Source organism: Cucurbita moschata, unplaced genomic scaffold (assembly GCF_002738365.1).
Source record: "Cucurbita moschata cultivar Rifu unplaced genomic scaffold, Cmos_1.0 Cmo_Scf00013, whole genome shotgun sequence".
NCBI lineage: Eukaryota > Viridiplantae > Streptophyta > Magnoliopsida > Cucurbitales > Cucurbitaceae > Cucurbita > Cucurbita moschata.
The window spans coordinates 745,456-770,885 of record NW_019268529.1 but is presented as its reverse complement, the minus strand read 5'-3'; the positions used below and the strand labels follow the sequence as shown (position 1 = coordinate 770,885).

At 35.2% G+C, this 25,430-nt stretch overlaps 5 protein-coding genes across 13 annotated transcripts in view; 3 read left to right on the top strand and 2 right to left on the bottom strand.

Annotated features, from left to right (window-relative positions):
- Positions 1 to 4,686: 4,686 nt before the first annotated feature.
- Positions 4,687 to 5,984, top strand: LOC111451242 (uncharacterized protein At5g39865-like). Its single transcript, XM_023091587.1, has 2 exons — positions 4,687 to 4,878; positions 4,963 to 5,984. Exon 2 carries the CDS (start codon positions 5,000 to 5,002, stop codon positions 5,771 to 5,773), a length of 774 nt encoding a protein of 257 aa, XP_022947355.1. The 5' UTR covers positions 4,687 to 4,878; positions 4,963 to 4,999; the 3' UTR covers positions 5,774 to 5,984.
- Positions 5,985 to 7,280: 1,296 nt separating this feature from the next.
- Positions 7,281 to 16,228, bottom strand: LOC111451243. Of its 9 annotated transcripts, none has more exons than XR_002711952.1 (3): positions 15,048 to 16,226; positions 14,424 to 14,660; positions 7,281 to 7,310 (listed from the first exon to the last, which is right to left on the bottom strand). XR_002711952.1 is itself a non-coding variant. In XM_023091588.1 (3 exons), exons 1-3 carry the CDS (start codon positions 15,693 to 15,695, stop codon positions 14,495 to 14,497), a joined length of 378 nt encoding a protein of 125 aa, XP_022947356.1. In that variant the 5' UTR covers positions 15,696 to 16,226; the 3' UTR covers positions 13,284 to 14,494. The 9 variants fall into 9 exon arrangements, 1 of the variants encoding a protein (XP_022947356.1); XR_002711950.1 differs by lacking the exon at positions 7,281 to 7,310 and having other exon boundaries at positions 13,284 to 14,660; positions 15,048 to 15,962; positions 16,159 to 16,228; XR_002711948.1 differs by lacking the exon at positions 7,281 to 7,310 and adding an exon at positions 13,284 to 14,194 and having other exon boundaries at positions 14,293 to 14,660.
- LOC111451240 (probable inactive receptor-like protein kinase At3g56050) lies at positions 9,871 to 13,196 on the top strand. Its single transcript, XM_023091584.1, has 8 exons — positions 9,871 to 10,428; positions 10,499 to 10,637; positions 10,719 to 10,790; positions 10,873 to 11,016; positions 11,106 to 11,737; positions 11,830 to 12,020; positions 12,104 to 12,236; positions 12,315 to 13,196. The coding sequence occupies exons 1-8, from the start codon at positions 10,302 to 10,304 to the stop codon at positions 12,911 to 12,913; spliced, it is 2,037 nt and encodes a 678-aa protein (XP_022947352.1). The 5' UTR covers positions 9,871 to 10,301; the 3' UTR covers positions 12,914 to 13,196.
- Positions 16,229 to 18,106: 1,878 nt separating the features above from the next.
- Positions 18,107 to 19,659, bottom strand: LOC111451434 (probable N-acetyltransferase HLS1-like). Its single transcript, XM_023091865.1, has 3 exons — positions 19,402 to 19,659; positions 19,069 to 19,337; positions 18,107 to 19,002 (listed from the first exon to the last, which is right to left on the bottom strand). The coding sequence occupies exons 1-3, from the start codon at positions 19,579 to 19,581 to the stop codon at positions 18,282 to 18,284; spliced, it is 1,170 nt and encodes a 389-aa protein (XP_022947633.1). The 5' UTR covers positions 19,582 to 19,659; the 3' UTR covers positions 18,107 to 18,281.
- Positions 19,660 to 22,283: 2,624 nt separating this feature from the next.
- LOC111451557 (BAG family molecular chaperone regulator 3-like) overlaps positions 22,284 to 25,430 on the top strand; it is a 4,802-nt gene continuing 1,655 nt past the window's right edge. Inside the window, exons 1-6 of the mRNA XM_023092033.1 lie at positions 22,284 to 22,807; positions 22,905 to 23,155; positions 23,226 to 23,369; positions 23,766 to 23,914; positions 24,737 to 24,745; positions 25,108 to 25,356. Coding sequence (XP_022947801.1) covers positions 22,615 to 22,807; positions 22,905 to 23,155; positions 23,226 to 23,369; positions 23,766 to 23,914; positions 24,737 to 24,745; positions 25,108 to 25,356 — 995 coding nt within the window. The 5' untranslated portion in view covers positions 22,284 to 22,614. The remainder of the gene's footprint in view (positions 22,808 to 22,904; positions 23,156 to 23,225; positions 23,370 to 23,765; positions 23,915 to 24,736; positions 24,746 to 25,107; positions 25,357 to 25,430) is intronic.

Sequence of the window (25,430 nt, the reverse complement as noted above, 5' to 3'; positions counted from 1 at the left end):
AAAAAAAAAAAAAAAAAAAAAAAAAAAAAAAAATTAAGGACCTTTAAATAATTTTTTAAAAACCTAATAAATACAAAATAAAAATAAAAAAAAAACTTATAGAACTAATTTATAATTTAATTAATTACAAAATTGTTAAATGCGTTTTAAAATTAAAAAATATTATGACATAAACTTAAATTTAATATAAAAAAGTTTTTAAAAAAGAATAAAAATCACTTTTTTCGCACATTAAAAATATTAATAATTTAAAATATGTTTAATGTAGGCTCTAGATTAGTTTCAAAGTATCAAGGATATTCTTTAAAATATTAATTTGAAAAGTCAAATCATTTTAAAATAATTTATAAAAATAAATAAATTATCGAAAAATGATTTAAACATGATGAACACAAGATCTCTAAGACAAACATATATTATAATAAATAAAGTTACTTAAATGTAATGCATTCAAACAAATTTATTATTTAAACATAAATTAAAAACATTTAAATACGATTTTTCATAGGATTTGTCTAGGGAGCTCAACTATTTTGAAGTCATCATGTTCGGCTCTTATGAACTCATTTTTCTCATAGGGTTTGTTTTTTGGGTTCGATTCTTATGAACTTATCTTTTTCATAAGGTTCATTCGAGATTCAAGGAGTTTGGAGTATCTCAGTGAGATTGTTCTACTAGTCACGTTCACCATCATCATTATAGACCTGTCTCGTAGACCCTCGAGGCATGACCTTGATGTTGGTTCGAGCCCATAGTTCTTATCATATCATTACGAACATTGTTCTCAAATTCTTTAGTAGGGTGTAGTTGGTATCACCCTAATAGGCCACATAACGACATCATAAAGGAGGTAGCATCCCTCAATCTATCCAACTTGCATCTAGTTGTGTGAACCTTTACTCTATCCGAACAAGATCATGAACAGTTAGTGGTTGGAGACCATCTAATCATACCCATCAGGCGTTCATAAAAGTTTTTGTACTGTTCATGCATCTCAAGGTTCAACCCTAGTTTTTGCCACTCTTTGTGTATTATTGCGAACCCTGGCATGATTACTAAAAGAAAATTAATTGACAAACCTCATAATTGTTTCCGGATAGTATATTAAAACACGTCTAGTTTTAAAAGGGTATCTGGACCCTTGATGATTGTGGTGAGTTAATAATTAGGGATTAGTTGATGTATCCTTAATTATCCTCGTATAACATCATTAAACAAATGAACAATGAGTATGGTTACTCCTACCGCTGTTCGGAGTACGACCGACGATCGGTCTACTTTTATTTTATCTTTTAATTTATGTATAAAACATTGGTATTACATCAAATATCTATGCCTATATTATTATATATATTAAAAATAATAAATAAATAAATTTTAATTATTTTTATTTCTTTGGATTCCTATTATAAACACAAGGGAATTACGGTGTTCCAAATGGACCTATTGCCAAAAAGATTCGAACCGCACCCAGAGAGCTCAATTAATTTCAAGTTTATTTCTTTAGCCACTTAAACATATCAACTTTTATTGAAAGATTTTATTTTATTTTTTTATTTTTATTTTTTTTTCATTTTTGCAATGGTCAAATGGTGAAAAATTGACTTCGTCTTTTGTGAAGATTAAAGGGGATCGGGATTGAATCCCGACCACAAACGTCTTTTGTCAGGAGACTATAAATACCACAATATGTTATGTATAAATCAGATTCGTGGAGGAATGTAATTCAGATCTCAAATTGAGACGTTTTCCTTAGAAATCCGAGCATCATATTTGTCATTTCTAAGTTTCAAGCAATTCTTGTGGTAGATTGCACCGAACCATTCAATCAAGCCTTGATCATTTCCAAATCTTGCTTCTAGATCTTCCATCCTAAGAGGTAATCTAATTCTAACCTTATCTATTGGTTGATCCAAATTTCATATAAGGATGTGTTAATTACTTTTGATTCAAGGGTTCTTAATCAACAAAAACTTGGATCGTTGGGCTGAGGATTATGGTTGCCTTATCACCCGGGAGAGAACAAACAAAAAAATAATAAATAAACATAAAATAATATTTTTGTAGTAGCATTATGTTACAAAGAAAGGTTGGACATGAACTTTAAATTTATAATTTAAAATAAAAGTTTATTTACTTTTTTACTTTTGAAAGTATTATAATATTTGAAGTACGAGGATGGCTAGAGCTTATAAAAATGTCCTTAAAACAATACCGCTTGAAATTTGTGAATTATTCAATGGCCAATTTATGCCATGATTAAACCTAATTTTGTCTAAACCTAGATTTTATTGAAATTACTGAGTCTATGGAGGTTAAATTAGTAGGTGAATTAACAGTAAAAAAAAAAAAAAAAAAAAAAAAAAAAAAAAAAAAACTAAAGGTGAAAATCGCAACATCTTTCAATTAAAAATTTCCGTATGAAAAGGGATTCTCCACCGAAATTATTTAGCATTTATTTCTTTTATTATATAAAAAAAAATACATTAAAGGATTTTTTTTAAAGTAATTTTTCAATTAAATGTTTAGTGTCTCGTATGAATGTAATTTTTAAAATAATTAATTAAAAAAAAGTATTTATTGGAGAGATGCCTATTTAATTTGTGGTAGACTGAAGACAGAATAAGAAAAGATTTATCTCAGTTATTTATATGGTCTAAAAGATGTTGACCAAGATTATATTCTCTATCTTTACCTTATTATTATATATTATATATTAAAATTTAAAGTTTTAGAAATTAAATTAATATTATATCCTTGTTTATAAAAAATGTTATTAAATTAATTAAAATAAATTATATTTTTAATAAAAATTATATTGAAAAAAAAAATAGAGAAAAGCTTCGGTGTCTCCATCTTGTCACGCCTTGTGGCCATCTTTACTAAGAATATAAAAATTTCTCCGCTCAATCTCTTGTTTCTTGCTTAATCAAAGATTTTGACCGGACTCACAGTAGATATTCATTAAAAAATTGAACATCTCTGATAAAAATTAATACTAACACAACACGACAAATATGATTAAAACGCGCGGGGAAGAGTGAATGAATGAAGAATCTTTTGGAATGGTGATAATAACAAATAAAAGAACCAAATGGAACCCTAATGTGAACCATCCAATTTCAGAGACATGAGTGACAAAGAAGAAAACAAAAATTTAAGGCATGAAATTCAAGACCCATTACATTTTCAATGCTTCACATCACACCACTGCATTTATGTCATTATTTCTTACACATTGTTTCCCTTATAATATTTTCTTTTACATTTTTTTTTTTAAATTTAGAAAAAAAAATTCAAAAATTTATTACAACTATTAAACAAAACATTTATAAACTAAAAAATAAAATTTTAAAGATTGCAAAGAAAGGCTTAGGGATAACCCAAAGCATGTGGAACTTTTCAGCTCTCACCAAGCTTTTTAACATTTATTTATTTATTAATTTATTTATGTTTTTTTTTTTAGATTCTTAGAAAATAATTATAAAAAAAAAAAAAAAAAAAAAAAAAAAAAAAAAAAAAAAAAAAAAAAAAAAAAAAAAAAAAAAAAAAAAAAAAAAAACATTTGTTTCAGACCAAACACGCAGAGCGCACTCATTAGAATGTAAATTTAGGGTTTGTGGGGACCACAGTGCACGTGATCCCATTCTTCCACGCGCCCAACTCTCCACTTTTTCCTCCCATTTTCTGCATCAAAATAATGTTTTTCTCATCCAATATGTTTCTTTTTCTTTGGAAATAAAACAATAACTCTTTTTAACATTTTCTTTCCCTTTTTATTTATTTTTTAAATATTAAATTAATAAAAAACAACCTTCTAATTTTATGGTTTGTCTAAAATTTTCAATAATAACTATTAATAAACTTTTAAAAATGTTCATATAATATATATGAAAAGAAAAATTTGAAGTTTTTTAAAAAGATGTTAATACTAACACTATTTTTAAACTTTTAAAAACATTATTAATGAAATATTTCCGAGCTTTAATGGTATTTTTTCAAACCCTAAGAGTATTTGTGAAACAAATTACTGACCGTTTTTATCCAAAGCTTATGGTAAAGGTTATTTTAGAGATTTTCTATAAAAGTTTAAAGATATTAATAAAACTTTTGAAAGTTTACGAGTATTTTTTTTTTAGACAAAATACAAAATTTAGTATTTTCTTTTATTAATTTAGTCTTTTAAAAAAATATTTAAAAGTTGGAAAAATTCATGGAATTAACATATCTCAACTTCACATATCTATCAACGATAAAGCGTCAAACAATCGCACTTTTGATGGCAACGAACTTAAGATTGTGCGGCACTCACTTTTCAATTCGTTCTTGCGTCACCTACGGCTAAGCGACGTATGCTCGAACCTCTGGTTTTGGTTTAAGAAAAAAGTTTTAGAGAACAAGGCAGAGAGATTTCAAAAGAGAGTTTTGAAAAAAAGATTTGAAAGATTGAAAGATTGAAATTGATGTTACATGTGATGCAAACAAAAAGGCAAAACAACAGCTTACCACATATAACTATGTATCCATGGCCTGCGTGGGTGTGTGTATATATATATTAAAAAAAATAAAAAAAAAATAAAAATGATATAGTTGAAAAGGTAATTAAAGACATGAAATGATTTAATTATCCATAATTGAACGCTAAAATTATGGTTTGTGTTGTTTAATTACAACCTCTCGTAAAAGAAACCGGTACGGGTACCCTTGGCCTTCAATTTTCAACCTTTATTTTCCCCTTTTAGTCTCTCTCTCCTCCGCCTCTCTCTCTAAGCTAAAAGGCGAAGGGGGGGAAAAAAGGAAAGCCTGATCCCCTCTGCAAATAAACCCTTCTTTTTGCACCGTCTTCTCGAATCATCAACTCTTCGCTTCAAGCAATCGGTAAGTTCCTCTGCATTTTTCGCCTGCCCTTCCCTGTTGTTTCTTCTTCTTTACCGTTTTTCCTTTTCGATATCCGCCGAGAAGAGGAGATTCTATCGTTCTCATTCAAATTTCGGCCTCGATGTGGCGGTCGTGGAGCAAATCGATGGTTCAGATTCCTGATAAGACCTCGCAGTCCTCTTCCTTCTCTTGCTCCTCTTTCAAAGACGTTCAAGAACTTTTCGCTGAAGAAACCGCTAAACCTACCTCCAGAAAGGCCTCAATCGTCTTCCATCGAGTCCGATTTGTTAATTCGTTGCTCAAAGCATGGTCTAATGCTCCGCCGGATGGTCAATCGCAGCTTCGGTTTCAGTCTGAGCCTGAACCGGTTCTCAAATTACTAGACCCTAAATCGACTAAAGCGACGCAGGTTCCGACGCGATCCGAGGCTGTACCGCTTTTGGACAAACAAATTTTGGTTTACTTCACGAGCCTACGCGTTATCCGGTCTACTTTTGAAGACTGCCGGACCGTCCGCTCGATTCTGCGAGGTTTCCGCGTTTCGGTCGATGAACGAGATCTGTCGATGGATTCGGGATTTGTGTCGGAGTTACATCAACTACTCGGTAGAAGGAAGGTGGCCTTGCCGGCGGTTTTCATCGGCGGCAAATATATCGGCGGGGCGGAGGAAGTCAGAGAGCTACATGAGATCGGTGAGCTGAAGAAGCTGATAGAGGGGTTGCCGACGGCGGATTCCGGCGTGTGTGAGGTCTGCGGCGGCTTCAGGTTCATTCTGTGCGAAGAGTGCAATGGAAGCCACAAATTGTTCTCGGAGAAAGGTGGATTCAAGATGTGTACGGTTTGCAACGAGAACGGTCTGATCAGGTGCCATTCTTGCTCTTCTGCTATATTCTGAATCATTCTGATCCCTTCTCTTCCCAAAATTTAAAGAAAGAAAAAAAAAAAAAAATGTAAGAAATCATCCCCTGAAAAGGAATGAGAAAACAAAAAGAAAAAACTAATTTCGATTGACTAATTGTTCATTATTTTTTCTTTTCTTGGATCAGTTCTTAACATTTTTGTATCTAAAAAGTAGCTTATAACGAGTTTAGCTTCTTCTTCTTCTTCTTATTAAGCTGCCGCCATAGAAATCTCTGGTAATGTTGTTGTTTGCAGAAGAAAGAAAGCAATCACAAAAATGGCTTTATTATTTCCTCTCTTCCCCCCAGAAATTGTTCATCAATGAATTCATTTCAATTATAATCTCCGATCAAAAATCTAAACTAGCAGCAGCTTTAGAATTAAAAGATTTGGTGGCTACCTACCTTCCTTCAATTTGCTTGTAGAAACAGAAATAGGTACAGTTACAAATAATTGATTCAATTCATAATGTGAGGAACTTAATTCCTCTGTTTGAACAATTAAAAAATATATATATTCAAACCCATAATGTTCTTAACGCAAACATATTCCTCTTCAAAATCTTTTTATCTTTTGAGCCCATTATTCTTTGCTTATCCAATGTGTCTGTCACCATTGATGTATTACCAATTTTAGACGGCCTAATTCACCCAAAACTTTGACATCAAATTTGGGAAGATTTTGAATGTTCTTAACTCTTTGATTTGATTGTGATTGGTTCATACGTGTAACCTCCATTTTTACAACTAATCATCATTGTTAGGGTATCTGTCATTGGATGAGAATGAATACTAGATTCTTAAGAATAAAATGTTTACAATAATATTGCTATAAATTATATATTTGTGTTTGTATTTATTAGTATATTAGCATAATGGAATTGTTAATTTACTAATTTATTATAAATTAAATTTTGTACACCCTATTTGATTATAAATTTAATTTAAATATCTAAAACTTTTTTGTTGTTTATAATTCAACTATATATGGTTGGAGGATTAGAATATCTAATTTTTTTGGGTGGACTTATGGCTTCAACATTTAAAGCAATAAATACGAAAATGACTTATTTTAATGTCTCATCTTTCATAATCCGTTTTCGAGATTATTCAAATTTATCTTAAAATTATTGCATAACTTTTATAACGATTCAGTCGTTTAAATGATATAAAGATTCATGACATTAAAAATCATACACCAAATGTTCAAATGATGTTGTAAGAGAACCCTAAGGGTATTGGGGCTCAATCAAAGTAGCCCAACATCGGGGAAGGTAGAACAAGCAAATTCAAGAAAATAAAACCAACAAATTCAAAATAGTCGAGTATGAATTATGTCTATTAGGATAAAAAGTTTCGAATTGTTGGATGAAAGTCCCACGTCGGCTAATTTAGGGAATGATCATGAGCTAATAAACAAGGAATACTCTTTCCATTGATATGAGATCTTTTGAAAAGCCTAAAGCAAAGTCACAAGAGCTTATGCTCAAAATGAACAATATCATACCGTTGTGGAGAGTCGTGTTCATCTAACTCGAATAACTCAAAGTTCTATTAGACAGGAAAAAAGGGGGAGGGGGGTAATTAGACACTTTGTGAATCAAAAATAAAAGTTTTAACAACTCATTTTTCAAGAATTTCAAGCCACAAACTACTACAGACTGAAATAAAAACCGACTTGATAATTTTGGTTGTTTAATAACATGCATTTCAATAAACAATGTTCGATATGTTTCATAAAAGATTTACGTAAGGGATATAATGAAAATCGTTCACAAAATATTCATAAAAAATTATGACTGAGACCTCTTTCCAGTGCAGTTTGTGTATACATTCGTATCAACTACATAACTCACGTTATAAATGAAAATAAGAGTATTATAAATGAGTGTAAAAAGAGATCTCAAGTTTTTTTTTCGTATCTAAACACTATATATCAGAGTGTCGACTTCCACAAGAATATTATCTAGGGTCTAGAGGTTCAATCGCTCTCACCAAGGCTACAACACTTCAAGTTCACAATTCCTCATAATCCAACCCCTCTCGAACTTTAGTTTGTCCATCAACATCCCGCTCTTCTCAGGACATATATTAGTTTCTTTCAAAACTTATCCTACCCCCTCCTAAGGTGTATCCGAACTCCTCTCATATCGTAATCTATCTTCTTCTTAAGCGTAACCTAACTTTCCCTCATGTCGTAACTTAGCTCTTCTTAGAGATGATCGAACTCCTCTCCGAATGTAGCCTAACTCATGAAAGGAGAAGATTTTTGTGGAGAAAATGTAGGTTAAAAAAAAAAAAAAATCTAAAATTCACACGTACTCCTCCAATGAAGTTACATTCGTGCCCTTGGATGATTCTTCCTCAAAATTAATTCCACTAAACTCTTCAACAAACAAGTTTAAACTCATCCAATCTCATCTTTGAGACAAAATTTCGAAAGAGATGGTAACAATTATTGTACTTAGTGAAAATGTAATTAGTAGAGAGACAAGAAATCCCAAATCCATCCATTCAAAAAGGACAAATGGTGTATGCAAAGGGACCAAACAACAGATAAGAAGCTATTAAATTGATATACATATATTTGCATGAAAGGCGTTGGGTGTTGCCAATTGAAGGCCAGTGGATATCCATCCACATATAGTTGGATATGGCAATGTCTATTAAAAGTTAGCATGAGACTAAGTCCTCTAATTTCAAGACAAAAACTAGACCAACCAAGACCCACTCCAACTTTACTTCATTCTAACTTTCTACATACAAACTTCTACAAACCCATCTAATTCGAGCATACAATTAAATTTTACCGAGAAAGTTCATAGACTCGTAGATTGTACTGGTGAGAGCCCACGTTGATTGGAGAGGAGAACGAAACGTTCTTTATGAGGGCATGAAAACTTCTCCCTAACAAATGCGTTTTAAAATCTTAAGGGAAAGTCTAATAGAGAAAATCAAATGACAATATCTGGTGGGTTTGAGCTATTACAAATAGTATACACCAAGTGATGTGTTAGTGAGGAGGCTGAGCACTGAAGGGGGATGGACACATGGTGGTGTACCAACAAGGACATTGAGCCTCAAAAGGGGATGGAATGTTTGGAGAAGAAAAGCGAAACATTTTTTATAAAAACCTTAAGGAAAATCCAAAAAATAAAACCCAAAGGATAAAATATGGGCTTGAGCTATTACAATACCGAAGAATCTTGACGGAAAGTCGAAGGAAGACAATATATATTAGTGGTGGACTTTAGCTATTACAATATCGAACATTTTCAACGTCTAATAAACGCTGAACTATATCCATATCTCCTCGAAACTTCCCACCCGACATAAAAAGCTATTCTCATTAAAGACCATACATCAATTCATGGGAACCAAGAAGGCACCGGCCGCCGGTGAGAAGCAAACATCCGAAGAAAATGGGCAGTCAAATTGGGAGAAAGCTGTGATTTCACGGTCAATCTTTTCTTGAACGTAAATTTGACGACATGCCATGCGATGCCCTTTTCTTATCCATTAATCCAAATGGGCCTTGTGTTTTGGCAGTTGCTGGTGCAGGCCACAGCTGCCAATGCCTTTTAACAATTATTTATTTATTTATTTATTTATTTATTTGTAATGTTTATAAATGGGTTTCTTGTGCATTATTTATTTAACCTACGACGTGGTGGAAACGTGGGGTTTCAAGAATTTCTAGTAATTTAATCCATTATTCCAAGTAATTTGATTTGACCAATTGAGGAATTTGTACCACAATTTTATTGCTGCAAAACAGATTAAATTAAACAAAATACCTTTTATTAATATATATATATATATATATATTTTTTTTTTTTTTGGGTTGAATTTGAAACAAATAATAAATTAGAAATTACAAATTTAACCTCTATAATAGGTTCTTTTTGTGTGTTGGAGATGAAAGCAAGTACATGAAAAAATAACTGAAACCTAAATCCTAAACAATATCTTTAAAATAAATACTATTTTTTAGGATTTTATGAAACAATAAGAGCTAATTTAGTTCATATAGTGTTATAAACCTATTATTATTATTTAAAGTTAAATTGAAAAAAAAAAATTAAAAACAAAAAGTATTAAAATCAGCCGCCGGGATTATTGGATACAGTCAGTCCTCCGCATGGTCGTAACATACACCAGAATTACGACGACATGTCGTTTTAAATACGCTATTTAATTTTCCTGGAAAATTGAAGGAAGAAAAAGAGAGAAACAGAGCACGAGGTCGGCACATGGTGTTGATGGGAAGGAGGAGGAGGACGGCGCTATAAATTGAAGGAAGAAAAGTCGTCGGAGCCGAATCACCGATAATTCGGTTCTTTTTTTTTTTTTTTTCCATCGGCTCTGAATCGGTCATAATATTTAGATTCTGTGACTGTGAGAAAGTTGGCAAAATTTTTACGCGCTTTCGTCTCAGACCCATCTGAATTTGCTCCACTTCCATAGCTACAACAACATTCCTGTTTTTTCTAAACTAGATCTCTGTTTCCGGCCGGTGTGGATATGGGGATGGATGAACGGTGGGGATTTCGCCGGCAGAGGCTGCGATGGGCGGCGCTGGCGGCGGCGGCGGCAGCGGTGCTGTTGTTTTTTCAGAATGTGGGTCTCTGTTTTTCTCTGAATAATGAAGGTAAGAGATTCTGGGTGGGTATGGGAGTGGGTTTTGGTATGGACTCAAAAGTGGGTTTGTTTGGATGCAGGTTTGGCGTTGTTGAGGATTCGGGAAGCAATTGTGAGAGACCCTTATGGAGCTTTGTCGACCTGGAATGATAAGGATGAACATGTGGATCATTGTTCTTGGTTTGGTGTTGAGTGCTCTGATGGGAAAGTGGTGATACTGTGAGTGAATTCTTCCATGGTTTTGAGGTTTTGAAGGATTTGGCCATGAATGTTGAGCTTTTTTTTTTATTGAACTTGCAGGGATTTGAGAGATCTTTGTCTTGGAGGAACATTGGCACCGGAAATGGGCAAATTGCCACACATTAAATCCATGTAAGTAGCAGAAACAATGGTCTTTTTTTGAGCTTAATCTTCTTCCAAGCTCAATTTTTGGGTGTGTTCTTGTTTGTTGCAGCATTCTAAGGAACAACTCGTTCCATGGAGGTGTTCCTGAAGAGATTGGAGGGTTGCTTGAACTGGAGGTTTTGGATTTGGGATTCAATAATTTCTCTGGGCCATTTCCATTGGATCTTGGCATTAACTTGGCTCTAACAACCTTGTAAGGATTGAATCAATCACTGGCTGTCTTCTGTTCATTGGTTTCAATATCTTTCAGGCTATGCTGAGATTCTTTTATGGTTCTTGCAGGCTTCTCGATCATAATGAATTCATTGGCAGCATAACTCCTGAAGCCTATGAACTCAAGCTGCTATCTGATGTGGGTTACCGGAGGCAGCTGCTAGGAGTAGGAATTCAATCATTAGAGAATCAAGTTAACATCATGAATGGAAGGAGGCTGTTATCCCCGTCTCCGGGACCTTCCTTCATTTCGTTACCACCATCTTCATTTGATTCATCTCCATCTCCATCTCCATTGTTACCTTCAGATCCACCATTCCCTCCAGCACCTTCCCCGAGTTCCCCATCGGTATCTCCTGCAAAGTCTCCAGCCTCATGGAGGTCAGCACCTGCTCCTAGCCTCCGTTTGAGTCCTGCACGACCACCCGCGCCAGCTCCTGCAAGGACACCAGTTCATGTTCCTACACTGCCACACTCCCATTGGTTTCCTCCACACTCCTCAGCTCCATCTCCAAGTCTGATTAGGGGGAGTAATAGGAACAATAATCACAAAATTCAAATGTTGACAGGAATTATAGCTGGATCGTTGTTCTTTTTAATTATAACTGTCAGCATTTTGGTATTTCGAAGCAGTAAGGTTGTTACCGTGAAGCCTTGGGCCACAGGTTTGAGTGGACAGCTGCAGAAGGCATTTGTAACAGGTTTGCTTTCTTTCCTCAAAACAAAAAGAAACTGGAGAAGAGAAGAATACCTCAAGTCTTTAGCTCGATACTTACACGGGTCGTAATTTCAGGTGTCCCCAAGCTTAAACGATCCGAACTTGAAGCAGCTTGTGAAGACTTCAGTAATATAATTGACTCCTTTTCAGACATCACTGTCTATAAGGGAACTCTTTCCAGCGGGGTTGAAATAGCTGTGACATCAACTGCAGTGACATCAAATGCAGATTGGTCAAAAACTAAAGAGGAACAGTTCAGGCAAAAGGTACAAAGAAACAAAGCTTCTTCAATGTTCATCAGTATAGTTTTGAAAATTCCTGAACTTTCTTTTCTTCTTCATGTTTGCAGATTGAAACTTTATCAAGGGTGAACCACAAGAACTTCGTCAGCCTCATCGGGTTTTGTGAAGAAGCACAGCCATTCACAAGGATGATGGTTTTTGAATATGCTCCAAATGGAACACTCTTCGAGCATCTCCACAGTAAGTGTTTTTTTTTTTCTATAAACATGTTGAAGGTGCACTGTTCTTCCAAAGTTCATGATATCATCCTTCTTGCAGTAAAAGAAGCAGAGCACTTGGACTGGGAGATGCGATTACGAATAGCAATGGGTGTGGCATACTGCTTAGACCATATGCACCAGCTCAATCCGCCTGTCATACACAGACATCTTTGTTCTTCATCAGTTTACCTCACGGAAGACTATGCTGCCAAGTTGTCGGATTTTAGCTACTGGAATGAAGCAACAGCAGCAAAGTTAGGATCAGCAACGGTGGAGCACTTGGAAACTTCACCTACAGATTCAGAGAGCAACGTTTATAGCTTTGGGGTGATTTTGTTAGAAATGATTACAGGTAGAGTACCATTCTCGGTTGATAATGGCTCTCTTGCAGATTGGGCATCAGATTTTCTGAAGGGAGAACAGTCATTAAGAGATATAGTTGATCCGATTCTAAGCTCTTTCAAAGAAGAACAGCTTGAGAATTTGTCTCAAGTGATAAAAATGTGTGTCCAACCCGAGCTGGAGCGAAGACCGACAATGCCCGAAATTGCTGCAAGGTTGAAAGAAATCACAGCATTGGAACCTGATGCAGCAATGCCAAGGGAATCTCCACTATGGTGGGCCGAACTTGAAATCTTATCTACAGAGACAAGCTGAGTTTAAGTTGATCATCAAGTTCAATGTTAACATATGCTATCCTTTCTTTTAGGGTTTGAAAATTTTTTTGTGGCTTGTAGCAATTGGTTGCTTGGCTGTAAAATGTAAAATAGCAGCAGGGTTGAGTAGGGAAGATGCTGTTCTCCCCTGATACAAAGTGGTAACAAAAGAAACTTGTACATAGAAAAAGCTGCTAAGCCTATGTTGTAAAAGCTCCACAACATGAATGTGTATATGCATGTCTCTTCAAAGATAAGGATCATGCTTTTCTGTGTGTTTTGCATCATCGCTGTGTTACCTCATTTTCTTTAATATAATGCACCTCTAACAAAAGAAACTACAAGGTTGAAGGCTTCAAATGTTTGACCCAAGGAACAATCATCAAGCTCTTTCACATTGCACATGCCAAAGCAGAAGGGGAAGGGAATGGGAAGCGAATGGTTTGAAGATGTGAATAATGGAAGCTGAGTAGCGACAGAAACAGGACAGATAAACACATGGATATTCTATTGGAGGAATTTTCCTGCGTGTTGTATGGGAACCTTCATATAATAATACTATACACAACAAACAACAATTAGCCAGTACCATGCCTGCCTCAGCCAATCATGTGAATCTTTAGCAGAGAAAATTAAAGAAAATCATTTTGGGTAGACTTTATTGTTTGCAATTCAACTTAGATAGCCTTTTAGAGCTTCAGTCTGTTCGGTTTGATTTGAACTCATCTGTAATAGGGTGGGTTGATTTGATGAGTTCAGCCACATATATACTCAATTTTGACGTCAACTTTTTTGTTCTCCTCAACACAATGTATGGTTTTGGTGTTAGTTAAGGCCTAATCTATATATATTAACCCCACCGACACACTAAAAAAGGATGGGTTGGTTCCTTTTACTGACATTATAAGAAAAGACGTCTTGCATCAATCATATAGGCACAGAAATTATTGGCATTAAACAGAGTATTGTAATAATGGAATGGTGTAAAACCTGGATATCCAACGAAGGGACAGACCATGTGTTGTCTTCTGAAGGCCACATCCAAGGTGCTGTCAAACATAACATTCCGGAGTTCACGAGCAAGGCTTCACAACCTCTTTCTTTAAACAGCCGGCCCAATTCACTTGATCTTCTCCTTTTTCTATTTGGTTGTCTTATTCTGATTCTCATTTGACCCGATCCACCTACAAAAAGTAGACTGTTTTTTTCCTTTTTCAATCTAGCATTTGATTCACAGCGAAAACCAGATTCTTCACCCTTGAGACACTGAAGAAACGAGAGCCTGCACTAAGGATTTAAGAATATCTATTTTCCTTGTACAATTTATACAGAAATGGCTAGCTAGCACAATATCATAGAGATTAGCATCAGCCTCCTTACCTACAAGCTTCGTTTCCCAAAGCTATCTCTCTGCCTCAAGTCCTTGCTCAGCAGAAACATACATTAAGAGTCTTTCATGAACCACCCCATGAATTGAAGAGCTTACCCCTTCAAGAACCCAGTTGGATAACTGTACACCATCAGCTAAAATCTGTCTGATGCCACTCAACAAGTTCAATGTTGTCTTTTTCGAGTTCAGCCACTATCCCCTCTCTTGCACAACTTCGAGTTTGTGTAGAGCTTTTGCTAATTCATTAAACTCTTTAACCAAAACAGTCATGGCGATGAGGTAGCCGTATACCTCTGGGTTTAATCCAGATAGTCTACGATGCAGCAGCATTTTCTCTGCACCCCTAGTCACCATCAACCTAGGAGGATTGATTATCATCATTAGCAATTGAATTTTCACTTGAAGTTGTACTGAACAAGCATAGCAATTTGAAAGAACTTATTTAAGATCCCTGGGCAACCAATCCACTACCATTACAACATAAATAGCGACATTAAAAGCCAATTCAACAACTGAAAAATGACTTATGAAAGAGATCAGAACGAGGTATACTGTGACTAATGGGGGAATAAGCTCCAAAGAAGATGACAATAAACAAAAAAATTTCAGTGAATGAAACTAACAACAACAAGGTTCAAGTGAAAAAAAAACCCGAAGGAAGTTATTCATGGTTTTTCCAAATTCTTGTCTGCAGAAATAAACTTATATCCAACACTAACATAACAGTAGGTTCAAACATGCATACCCATATTAGAATGCAGCTTAACCATACATCATCCCAAGTGGACGCCCATCTAGCTCTATGTTAAAAACTTGCACAGTTCTTCCAGAACCCCTTCAATTGTGACTACACAAACACAACGCCAGAAAATATCCTTTATCACATTGAAGAAAGTCACCACAACAAAAATCTGGTCTCAATACAGTGATCATAATCAAAATCCAATAAGATCAAGATACTAACCACCTAAATGAGTAAACTAGAGGAGTAGATTAAAGAAGGTAGACTAAGCAATCTCAATGATCAGAAATTGAGGATTCAAAATATGACATCCAAAGCTAGTAAACAATGATTGAAGAGCTAAAGCCTCAAGAGCACACCATAAATCTCTCCCTTCCTGAGAGAAGCACACAAGCACGAGCTCTGATTCCCTCGCTGAAACACGGTCATTCATTTCTCCAAGAACCTCGAATGGTTGTTGAACACAACTCTGTAGATATTACGCTTGGGATCAAAAACTTGTAGATTTATTTCTAAAATGTCTAAATATTTATAGACATTGGCTCGTACAATTATATTGGGCTTGATCCTATGTCCTAGTGATGATTTTTTAACAATCGTTCTTCCAATTCCTTGATTGCCTAAAAGATCCATCTTCCATTTCGTCTTCATCTGTCACTCGTAAGGTCCAGCTCAACTGATCAGAACAACCTTAGGTCCCGAAACTTAGCGGCTATCAAAACAAAGTAGAATTCTGGTGGTTGCAAGTAATACGAGGAAGCATAAAGAAAAATGTTACCGGCGAACGATATATAATCATTTTGTACTTCTAATTCAAAGCACCAAATTCAAACTAAAATTTAAAATAACCTACGAACTTGAACGCCAAGGTTTCGCAACTCGTAAAGCGAGAAACAGAAGAATAATCGAGTCCGTCACCTAAAATTTCTCAAAAAGAAACCAGAACATTAAGGTTCCCACCGCATCAATTTGAGTGAAATTTGAGCTCGAATTACACTAGCAAATTAACAGAAAACCAAACGAAAGCAGGGCGGAACAGAGAGCCAGAAAGAAACCCCTTGAAGAAGCTGTGAATTGAATCTGAGTTGATGATCGGAAAAAACGAAACGCTAACGTTCTGGCGGAGGATTGAACGACGGTAATGGTGGAAGTCGGAGTGAGTGGTCGCAATGGCAGCGTTTTTGCCGCCAACAGCAACACAAAGCATTCGGAGTTTTATATCATAATTCTTAATGTAAAATGTATGTGGCGAAATTACGTGATTACCCCCGTAGTTAAATATTCTTAATATTATATTCCGGGTTTCTTTTTCTATAATTATTTACGCCAATTATTTGATTACGTAAAGTACAATTAAATAAAAAGATTAAAACATTTTATTAATCTTTGATTTTATTTTTAAAGTCAACCATCCTTTACGCAAAATACAATTAAATATTATTATAAGTGAGTTTGACCTGAGTTAAATTTTCAACGCATTAAATATTTAAATTACAAAAAAATATTTAAAAAGATATACAAATTAAATATATATAGATATGTAATTCTGTCGCAAATATTTGTATTAAATATAATACTTATAAAATGCAAACTAATTTCATAAAAATACACTATAATGGGCCAGGGGAGCGGCCCAACAACAGAACAAATGATCGCAGCTCGGCCCATAGAATAAATTAATGGGCCGCGAAGATTTGGGCTTATGTAAATTTATGAGCTTAAATGAAATTGGCAAAGGCCCAACCAAAATCATGGCCCGAATAGAATCTACGTCGGAAAATCGTGAAAGATGACTTCTTTGGTGGTGAAATGAAGTCGGTGGCACTTGACTTAGTTTTTTCGGAGATCAAAGCGGATCAACTTGCCTTCTTGTTATCCAAAAGTCAGTTAACTTGGGATGGGCCCAGTCCCCTACTGAATTGCACAAGTACCATCGAAAAAATTAATGGATACTTGAAACGAACTGTTCTCTTACGAGAACTATACTCGTTATTTATTGGTTATTTGGTTTAATATATCACTTTACAGTTATATATTTGTCTGATGGTGCATTAATTCTTTCCAGTGGTCCAGAAACGGAGAAGTTTGTTTCCAAAGAATGTGGTAGACACAGGATGAAGCGATGTAAAAACGAGTCTCAGAAATAGCACCCGAGTTCGAAATCGAGACAAACAGATGGAAGTTGGGTGTGTATGTTTGGATTTAGTTTTGGCAATGAACAATAATTAATCACCAAATTTGATGAGCAAATTTTAGAATGTAAACACTTGAAATCTCCTTCACATAACCCATAAATTGCAAAGACATGTTTCTATTTTAGGAAGAATAAGGGCTTGGCCTAACTCATCCATGGCTCATTTGAAAACCCTAATGTTCCAAAACTCCCTCCTACCCCTTTTGGCTTCCTTTAAACCCTAATAATTCCATACTCTTTAAGCCTTTTAAGCTCGAGGGGTTTTTTTTCATCGTTACGAAAGGAACAAAAAAAAAAGTGCATCGAGATGTGGATACTGATGTTTCGATCAACAAAAATAGTCATAATGTAAAGATGGATGTAACGACCCATACCCATGATTCAAAATTCGAATTTGGCACCTAATATCTCGACATTCCCCTGCGAAATGGTCACGTTTGCTTCTAAGAGAAAACTATCTCTACAAACCAACATGAGTTTTTCCAACATGTTTTGTCTTCACTCACATTCATCCTAAGAAAATTTCTAGGAGATCACTCAATATAGAATTGCTCCGAGCAAAACATGCTTAACTTTGGAGTTCCTATGATTGAGACTACCAAAAAAGAGAGTGCACCTTGTTGGTATATATAATAACTTTCAAATTCTTTTAAGCATTTTTTAACCGTTCTATCTTTAGGATCACTCTCTCGGATGTGGTATTGTTTATTCCTCTACCCATCCTTAGATATTACAATGGAAGAACATGATGAGTGACCTATGATTATAGAAGAAATGCTCGGAGTATAAGGTAAATTACATCAAAGCTATTTATATATCAATATTTAAAATCTAAAACGGTCGCCCTTCTCCAATTTTAGAATATAACTTTACGAATCTAATATAAATTAAAAAAGAGGTTTTTACGAATCTTATAACAAAAACCAACAAAGATGAACGTGTTTTTCTTCTTTCTTCATTCTACCATGATAACATCAGGCAATGATTGAATCGAGATCGAGACCACGTGTCGGGAAAGGGTTTAACCCTTTTCATTTATTCTTTCATACCTCTCTTGGGTCTACAAAGAGAGGTCTATTTGGTGGGCCATTTTTCCATTCCAAGAGACTATCCTCCTCACTCTTCAAGGCCTTAACACACCACAAATCTTCCGAACATGATAGCAATTTCCAATGAGGAATAGCCATCTTCAGCTCATCATCTTCCCCACCAATCTCTGTAACAATAGCCTTACAATCCTTCGCATTACTCAAAGCCAAATTATGAACATATTCACACAATACCCCAACCAATCTCTCAGAACAAGCCCCTTCATGATGCAACCCATAAACAAAATAAAACCCAAATGCCTTGAAATAATCAGGCACCAAAATCACCTTCAAACAAGGCAACATTTTCTCCATCATTCTTAAGCTCTTTGTATAAACCACCCATGGAAATGGAGCTTTTCCTAGCCTTAACTTGAAAACTTCCCCGCTGTTCCATAGACTCACCACAGCCCAGCTCGACCGTATGTCGGCCGCCGCCGACCACGGTGGCGGCTGTTTCTTGTAATGTGCTACCCATGTCCCTAAGCTCAAATTGTTCTTCAATATGCTGTTTATGTCTTTGGGGAAGAACTCCGTTGATGTCATGTGTTTTTTGTAAATTTCTTCTGCTTCTTCAATTTTCAGCTTTTGAATCTTGATTTCTGATTGGTTGATTTTGTATGGATAATTTGTTACTGGGTTCACCAGAATTCTTCCTGTTCTGAATTTTACGTACCTGTTTCAATTATGAGTGATTAGTTCATAATTAATTACTTTAAAAAAAACATGTTTAATTCAATACCTCATGTGATTAATGAAGAGATTAACAGAGGCATGATTATCTTTCTCAGTAGCCATGCAACAGTAATCAACGTCATTAGCTACAAACCAATCTTCCAAATCATGAACAAGGCTGGATCCAATCCCACGGCGGCGAAACGGCGGTGCAACTCTCAGCCCAAGAAGGTAGCCCACTTTCGCCGCCAAACCCGGCCGTTTATGAGTACTAGAAAACGCTGTCTTTATCGAGCCTTGAATGACTCCAACCACCTCGTTGTTCCACTCTGCCACCTAACTCGACTGATTAAGATATAAATTTCGAATAATTTAAAAAGAAATGAAGAGATTAAATTACCAGCATTTTGTATAAGGGACTGTGACGAATCCTACAAATGGGGTCACCCAATGTGTCAGTGAAGAGAAATACACGTTTCGATGGCCCAATTTCACATCGTTGTTCGAGATCAGCTACTTGAGCTCTATCTGATAATCGACTCTCTTCGTAGTTTCGTATAACGAAATCTTTCGATCCCATTAATTAAAAAATGGATCAAACTCTTAAATTAAGAGAAAAACAATAACGATACTCATAAGATAGAATGAATGATAATTATAAGAACCATCACGGGAAGTTATATAATAAGAGGGAAGAAAGGGGATTGTAAATGGTATCAACATCAGCCTAATTTTCAAAGTGATTAATGATAGAACGTGTTGGTTGTCTCTTATTTACCCTTTGTTAAATTTTTCTTTTACTTAATATAGGCAGACCATGTTAGGATAACCATTTTTGCCCTCACAAAAATTCTCCCTTTTTTCTTTATTAATTATCCAATTATTTTGCATATCATATATAAATATAGCTCGACATGTCTTTAGTGGAAATTACGCTCGCATCTGATACTCAAATCTTGTTCACCCCAGATGAACGTTTTGAGTAAATTGGAACCTCGTAAAATCATGTTGGGTTAGTAATAACTGCTTTGTTTTAGTACTGATTTGTAAGCTAACGGGTCACAGTTTGAGTAGGTAATCCTACAAAGAGAATCTCGAATACTTGCTTTTATTATCAATAGAAAACGAGCGTAAAATTAGAAATTTTTACCTTAAAAAACGCTATATATATAAAGGAAAAAAACATATTGATGACAAGAAAATTACCTTGGATCAAATGAAATTATTGAAGTTTTTTGGGTTTTTTTTTTTTTTTTTACTTTCCATTTAATTAATTCATATTGGTTAATTTTGGGTGGTCCATTGCTTCCATAATTTCTTAGCTTTTAAAAACATAAATAAATATATAAAATAAATGAAACTTATTATTATTATTTCCATTATTTGTGGAACTATTTTTTTTTTCTTTATTGTACTTAGTTGCAAAATGATGTCAAGGGGGGCCCTCCACCACACCATGCCCCTGGCAAGCGTGTGTAGTGAATGATAAGAAAGCCAATAGGGCACTAACAACTTTAGGTTAAATCAAATTTAATAAAGTTTTATATACTTTTTTAATAATTATAGTCCAAAAATTTAAGTTTTATTTTAATTTTTAAATTATAAAATTTTAATATTAATTAAAAAAAAATTAGATTTATTTAAAAATTTATAGATTAAAAAATAATTTTCTTTGAACAAAATAAATTTAAAAGAACGTCGGAGGGGCTCCCCCACTCCGGTATGCTCATGCTAATTATCGATGTCTATACTTATTTATATATAGTACAACTAGCTAGTTTTGAATAGTTACCCACAAAAATACAAATTTTATAACGACTGTTTCTAAAACGAACACATCGATTTGAATCTAACATAGGACCCATTAAAAAAATATTAATTTTTTTAAAATAAAAGATTCCATAAAAGAATTGTCATGGAATATGATAGAAAATCACCGTAAAAAATCAAACAATGAGTAGAGGGCAAGGGACGAAGGATACAGGGCAAGGGATGAAGATTTTGGGTTTAGGGTAGCCCTAAACCCTAAATTTCATGCTGGTCTGTCTTAGAGACATATCTAATTATGACTCGAACTAGCAACTTTTAACTGGAGTTATTAGCGTCTTAATCACTGGAGCTATGTTTGGATGAATAGAGCGTACAAGGAAGTGGAGCGAAAAAGAGGAAGGAAGGTACGACGTGTGGGGCGATTGGTTAGGTTAGAGGGGAATGATTGTGTGTGTGTGTGTGTGTGTGGGAGGGGGTGGGGAAGGTAGTTTTATTAGGCATAAAAGTGTGAGAAAGGGCAGGCTGGCATTTTTTATCCAATGTTTCCCATGATTCAATGTGGACCACACCCTCCTCCCCCTCCCTTTCCTAATTATTCATGCATTTCTTATTTTAACCCTTTCACTCCTTTTTTATATTTTATTATCATTTTTATTTCTTTTTCTAAATATAACTTTTTTATAAAATGTTTCCAAAATTATCATACTTTTACCCCCCAATAACTTCATTAATTGCCAACTCATTCAATAAACTTTATAAATATTATTCAAATAAATCACATTCTTATTTTTTATATTTATATATACCTTTATATTCTATTTTATTTTTAAATAATTCCAAATTTCATTATTTCTGAGGTCGCCGAAATTTAATTAGGAAGATAAAACTTTAAAATAATTTTTTTTTTAAAAAAATTATGTCGGAATATATTAATTATTTATTACTAATTTATATGTTTTAAATGACTAATATACCAATCAATTAAATGAGAGGTTTGCGATTGTGTGGCACTCACTTCTCAACAACAAGTGAGTTAAGCCTATTCGTTCTTGCGTCGCCTATGGCCAAGCGACGTATGCTTCAAGAAGAAAGTTTTAGAAAACGGGGGCATAGAGATTTCGAAAGAGAGTTTTGAAAGCAAGAGTTGAGAAATTGAAATTTGTGTTATATGAGAATGTAAGCAAAAGGCGGCAACAACAACAGCTTACTGTATGTAACTGTCAAGGTAGAGAGGCTCATTTTACTTTCTATTTTATCTCATCATAAACCCAACGAATTTGGACTATCCATTCCAACTTAATATTTTGTTGGGTTAGGATAGATTTTATTTTTCCCGGTTTGAATTGGATTGAATTATTGAAAAATTGAAAATTTGGTCGTAGTTGGGGTAATTGTGAACTCTTTCTAGATTGTTCGGGTCACCAACATAACCACCCTGGCTAATTTGTGTATACCGCTAATACCTAATTAATTAGCACTAGAAACATCACAACCCACTTTGATACCCATGGGCTTGGGCCTATGTTATTGCGACTCTATCCAGCCCACCAAGCCCACATTTCACACCAATCCGTGGCAAAGCCCATATGATGTGGGACTGGAAAGCCCAAAAACGTGGGCCAGCAGCAACAAACCCGGGCCCAATTGAAAAGAAATTGTCGTACCTATCCAGGTGGACATGTCCTCCTTTTTTATCCCCAAACTTAAAAAAGTTGCAATCGTAATGGCAACCGACCTACCGCTGGCTGTAATGTCTGCTTAGAGGTCCCTTTCTTAAACTCCACTGACACTCCGACGCTCCCCTTTCTGCAATTCACGAAATCGTTCCGCACCAGAGACCGCCATGAAAACATCCTCTTCAAAACCAATCCCAAGCAGCGACGAGTTCCGACAAGACATAGATTGGGAGCTCCGACCGGGCGGAATGATTGTTCAAAAACGACACATCGGGTCGGGTTCGGATCGTTTCATTACAATCAAAATCTCTCACGGTTCTTGCTATCATCTCCTCACCGTCGACGCCCATTCCACATTCGGTACGGTGGATCTATTGTATTTGGTTTTTAATTTGTTTGATTCGAAATCAATGGCTATTAGAGACTGACAGAGTTGATTGGTGGGTGTAATTGGAAGGGCATTTGAAGAGGCTTCTCCGGCAGAAGACAGGGTTGGAGCCGAGAGAACAGAGATTGTTGTTTAGAGGGAAGGAGAAGGAGAACGACGAGTGTTTGCACATGGCGGGTGTTAACGACATGTCGAAAGTGGTTTTGATGGAGGATCCGGCCAGTAAAGAGAGGAGGCTGGAAATTAATAAGAGGACTACGACCGCGGTCGGTCATGCTCTGGCGGAGATCACGGCGGAGGTCGACAAACTCTTCCAAAAGGTTCGAGCAGCTAATATCATATCACTATGGAAATTCGTGATTTCTAACCATCTGTACAGGATCTGTACAGGTTGCGGCGGTGGAAGGAGCGGTTATCGGCGGGAGAACGGTGGAGGAGAAAGAAGTAAATGGATTGATAGATATGTTGATGATGCAATTGTTGAAATTGGATGCAATTGAGATTGACGGAGATGCCAAATTACTGAGAACTCAGGTTAGTGTTTTTATAGAATATTAATAAATAAAATCTTTATTTTTAATATGTTACTAAAGTCTTAGTCTTAGTGAAATTTACATACAGTGTACGTTGGGTTCTAAAAGAGGTGGATTGTGAGATCTCACTCGATTGGAGAGTGGAATGAGTGTCAGCAAGGACGCTAAGGTTTCAAAGGGGGATTGTGAGATCCCACATGGGTTGAAAAGAGAAACAAACCATTTTTTATAAGGGTGTGGAAATCTCTCATAACAGTGTTTTAAAAAACTTTGAAAGGAAAAGTCGAAAGAGGACAACATGTATATAGTCGACTTGAACTGTATTACAAACAAGGTACACATTCATTTTCGATGGCTCAATCAAAACTAAAACATATTTTGGTTGAAACACGAACAGGTGGTTAGAGTACAGAATTACGTGGATAGACTCGACAACGTGAAGAATAGAAGAAACTCAAATGGGTTGAGAATTGAATGTGGATTTGGCACTCTCGTTCCTCCAATTACTTCTACAAAAATAACTCATGATTGGGAACTCTTTGATTAGCTGGACCTTACCCTTTCCCATTTCTGTACATATTGTTTTAATTTGGGCCGCCCACTTTCATTGGGCCCAATTGGGCCTCTCTATAATAAAGCCCACTAAGATTCCTCCTGATATATATATATATATAATATTATATTTATTTATTAATTATTTAATCAGTATTTGAGTTTGTGTTTAATTCTTAATATCTATACTTGGAAACTTTCCTCCAATATTACTTTACCCTCCTCCTCTTCTCTCTCTTCCCTATTTATATACTATTTTTTTAAAAAAATAATTCATAATTAATACACTTGCACCACCATAAATATTTCGTCTATTTTCAAAGATATTCAAAAGTCTGATTAACCCAACTCAACTTAATATATACGATCGAGTATAATCATGAATTTATTTACATTGAATTTAATTAAATTAAAATTTTATAGATTGAGTAATTTTAAAATATTTTTATTTAATTTCATAATTATTATTTTTATTATTTAAAGATATTTTAACTATTTCAAATGTGATTTTTTTTTTATATATATACTTAGGAATCTCGTTTGAAAATAATTAAATGAATATATTTTACAAAATTAATGTTTTACCTTTATTCAAAACAAAAATTTGAATAAATGTTTGAACGGTTATACAAACACAACTCTCCACAATAGTATAATATTGTCCAGTTTGGACTCTAAAAGAAAAAGGAGTCGAGCCTCGATTAAGGGGAGACTTACTTTGTTGGATAATGAAAGTCCCACGTTGGCTAATTTAGGAAATGATCATGGGTTTATAATCAAAGAATGTTCCATCCATTACCCTCCATTGGTATGAAGCCTTCTGGGGTGGGGAAGCCCCCATGAGAGCTTAACCCGAACCACCCAAAAGATTTATGGTTGGGTCTAAATATACCTAAAAACAGGTCTCAACTCGATCCACGAACACTCCTAGATCTCTGGAAGATTGATGATAATCGAGTGCGCGGAAAAAATAAATAATTATTTAATTTTAGTTTAACCCTATAGAAGCAAGGGCATGCTTTAGATGGTATGAACTTGAAGTCTATAGCAAATATTGCAACTCATAGGTGTACAAAAGAGATAGATAAACAATCACATTAATCAATTCTTTATAATTATAACACAAAAATTTCATTTCTTTTCATAATCACTTCATTTTCCTCCCCCATGGACACCTTCCATATGAGAATGGCTCAACCCGCCGGAATTCCGGCCATCCTCCGCCCTCTACCGCCCTTGCCACGCTCTCGCTTGGGAAAACCCACCCCCACCACCGCCGGAGACAAGCTACACCTCTTCCAATCAAATGGAAATGACAAAATCTTCCTCTCCGGAGGGGAACCTACGCCGCCGCCGCCGCCGCCACTCAATGAACACCGATTGCAACTTCCCGATTCTGACAAGGACGTCAACGTGGAAGCCCGGCGGCTGCGAAGGTTAATTTTTTTTTGTATTATTTACTCTATAGGTTAAAATGTTAATATTTACTTTTTTTTTTTTTTTTTTTTTT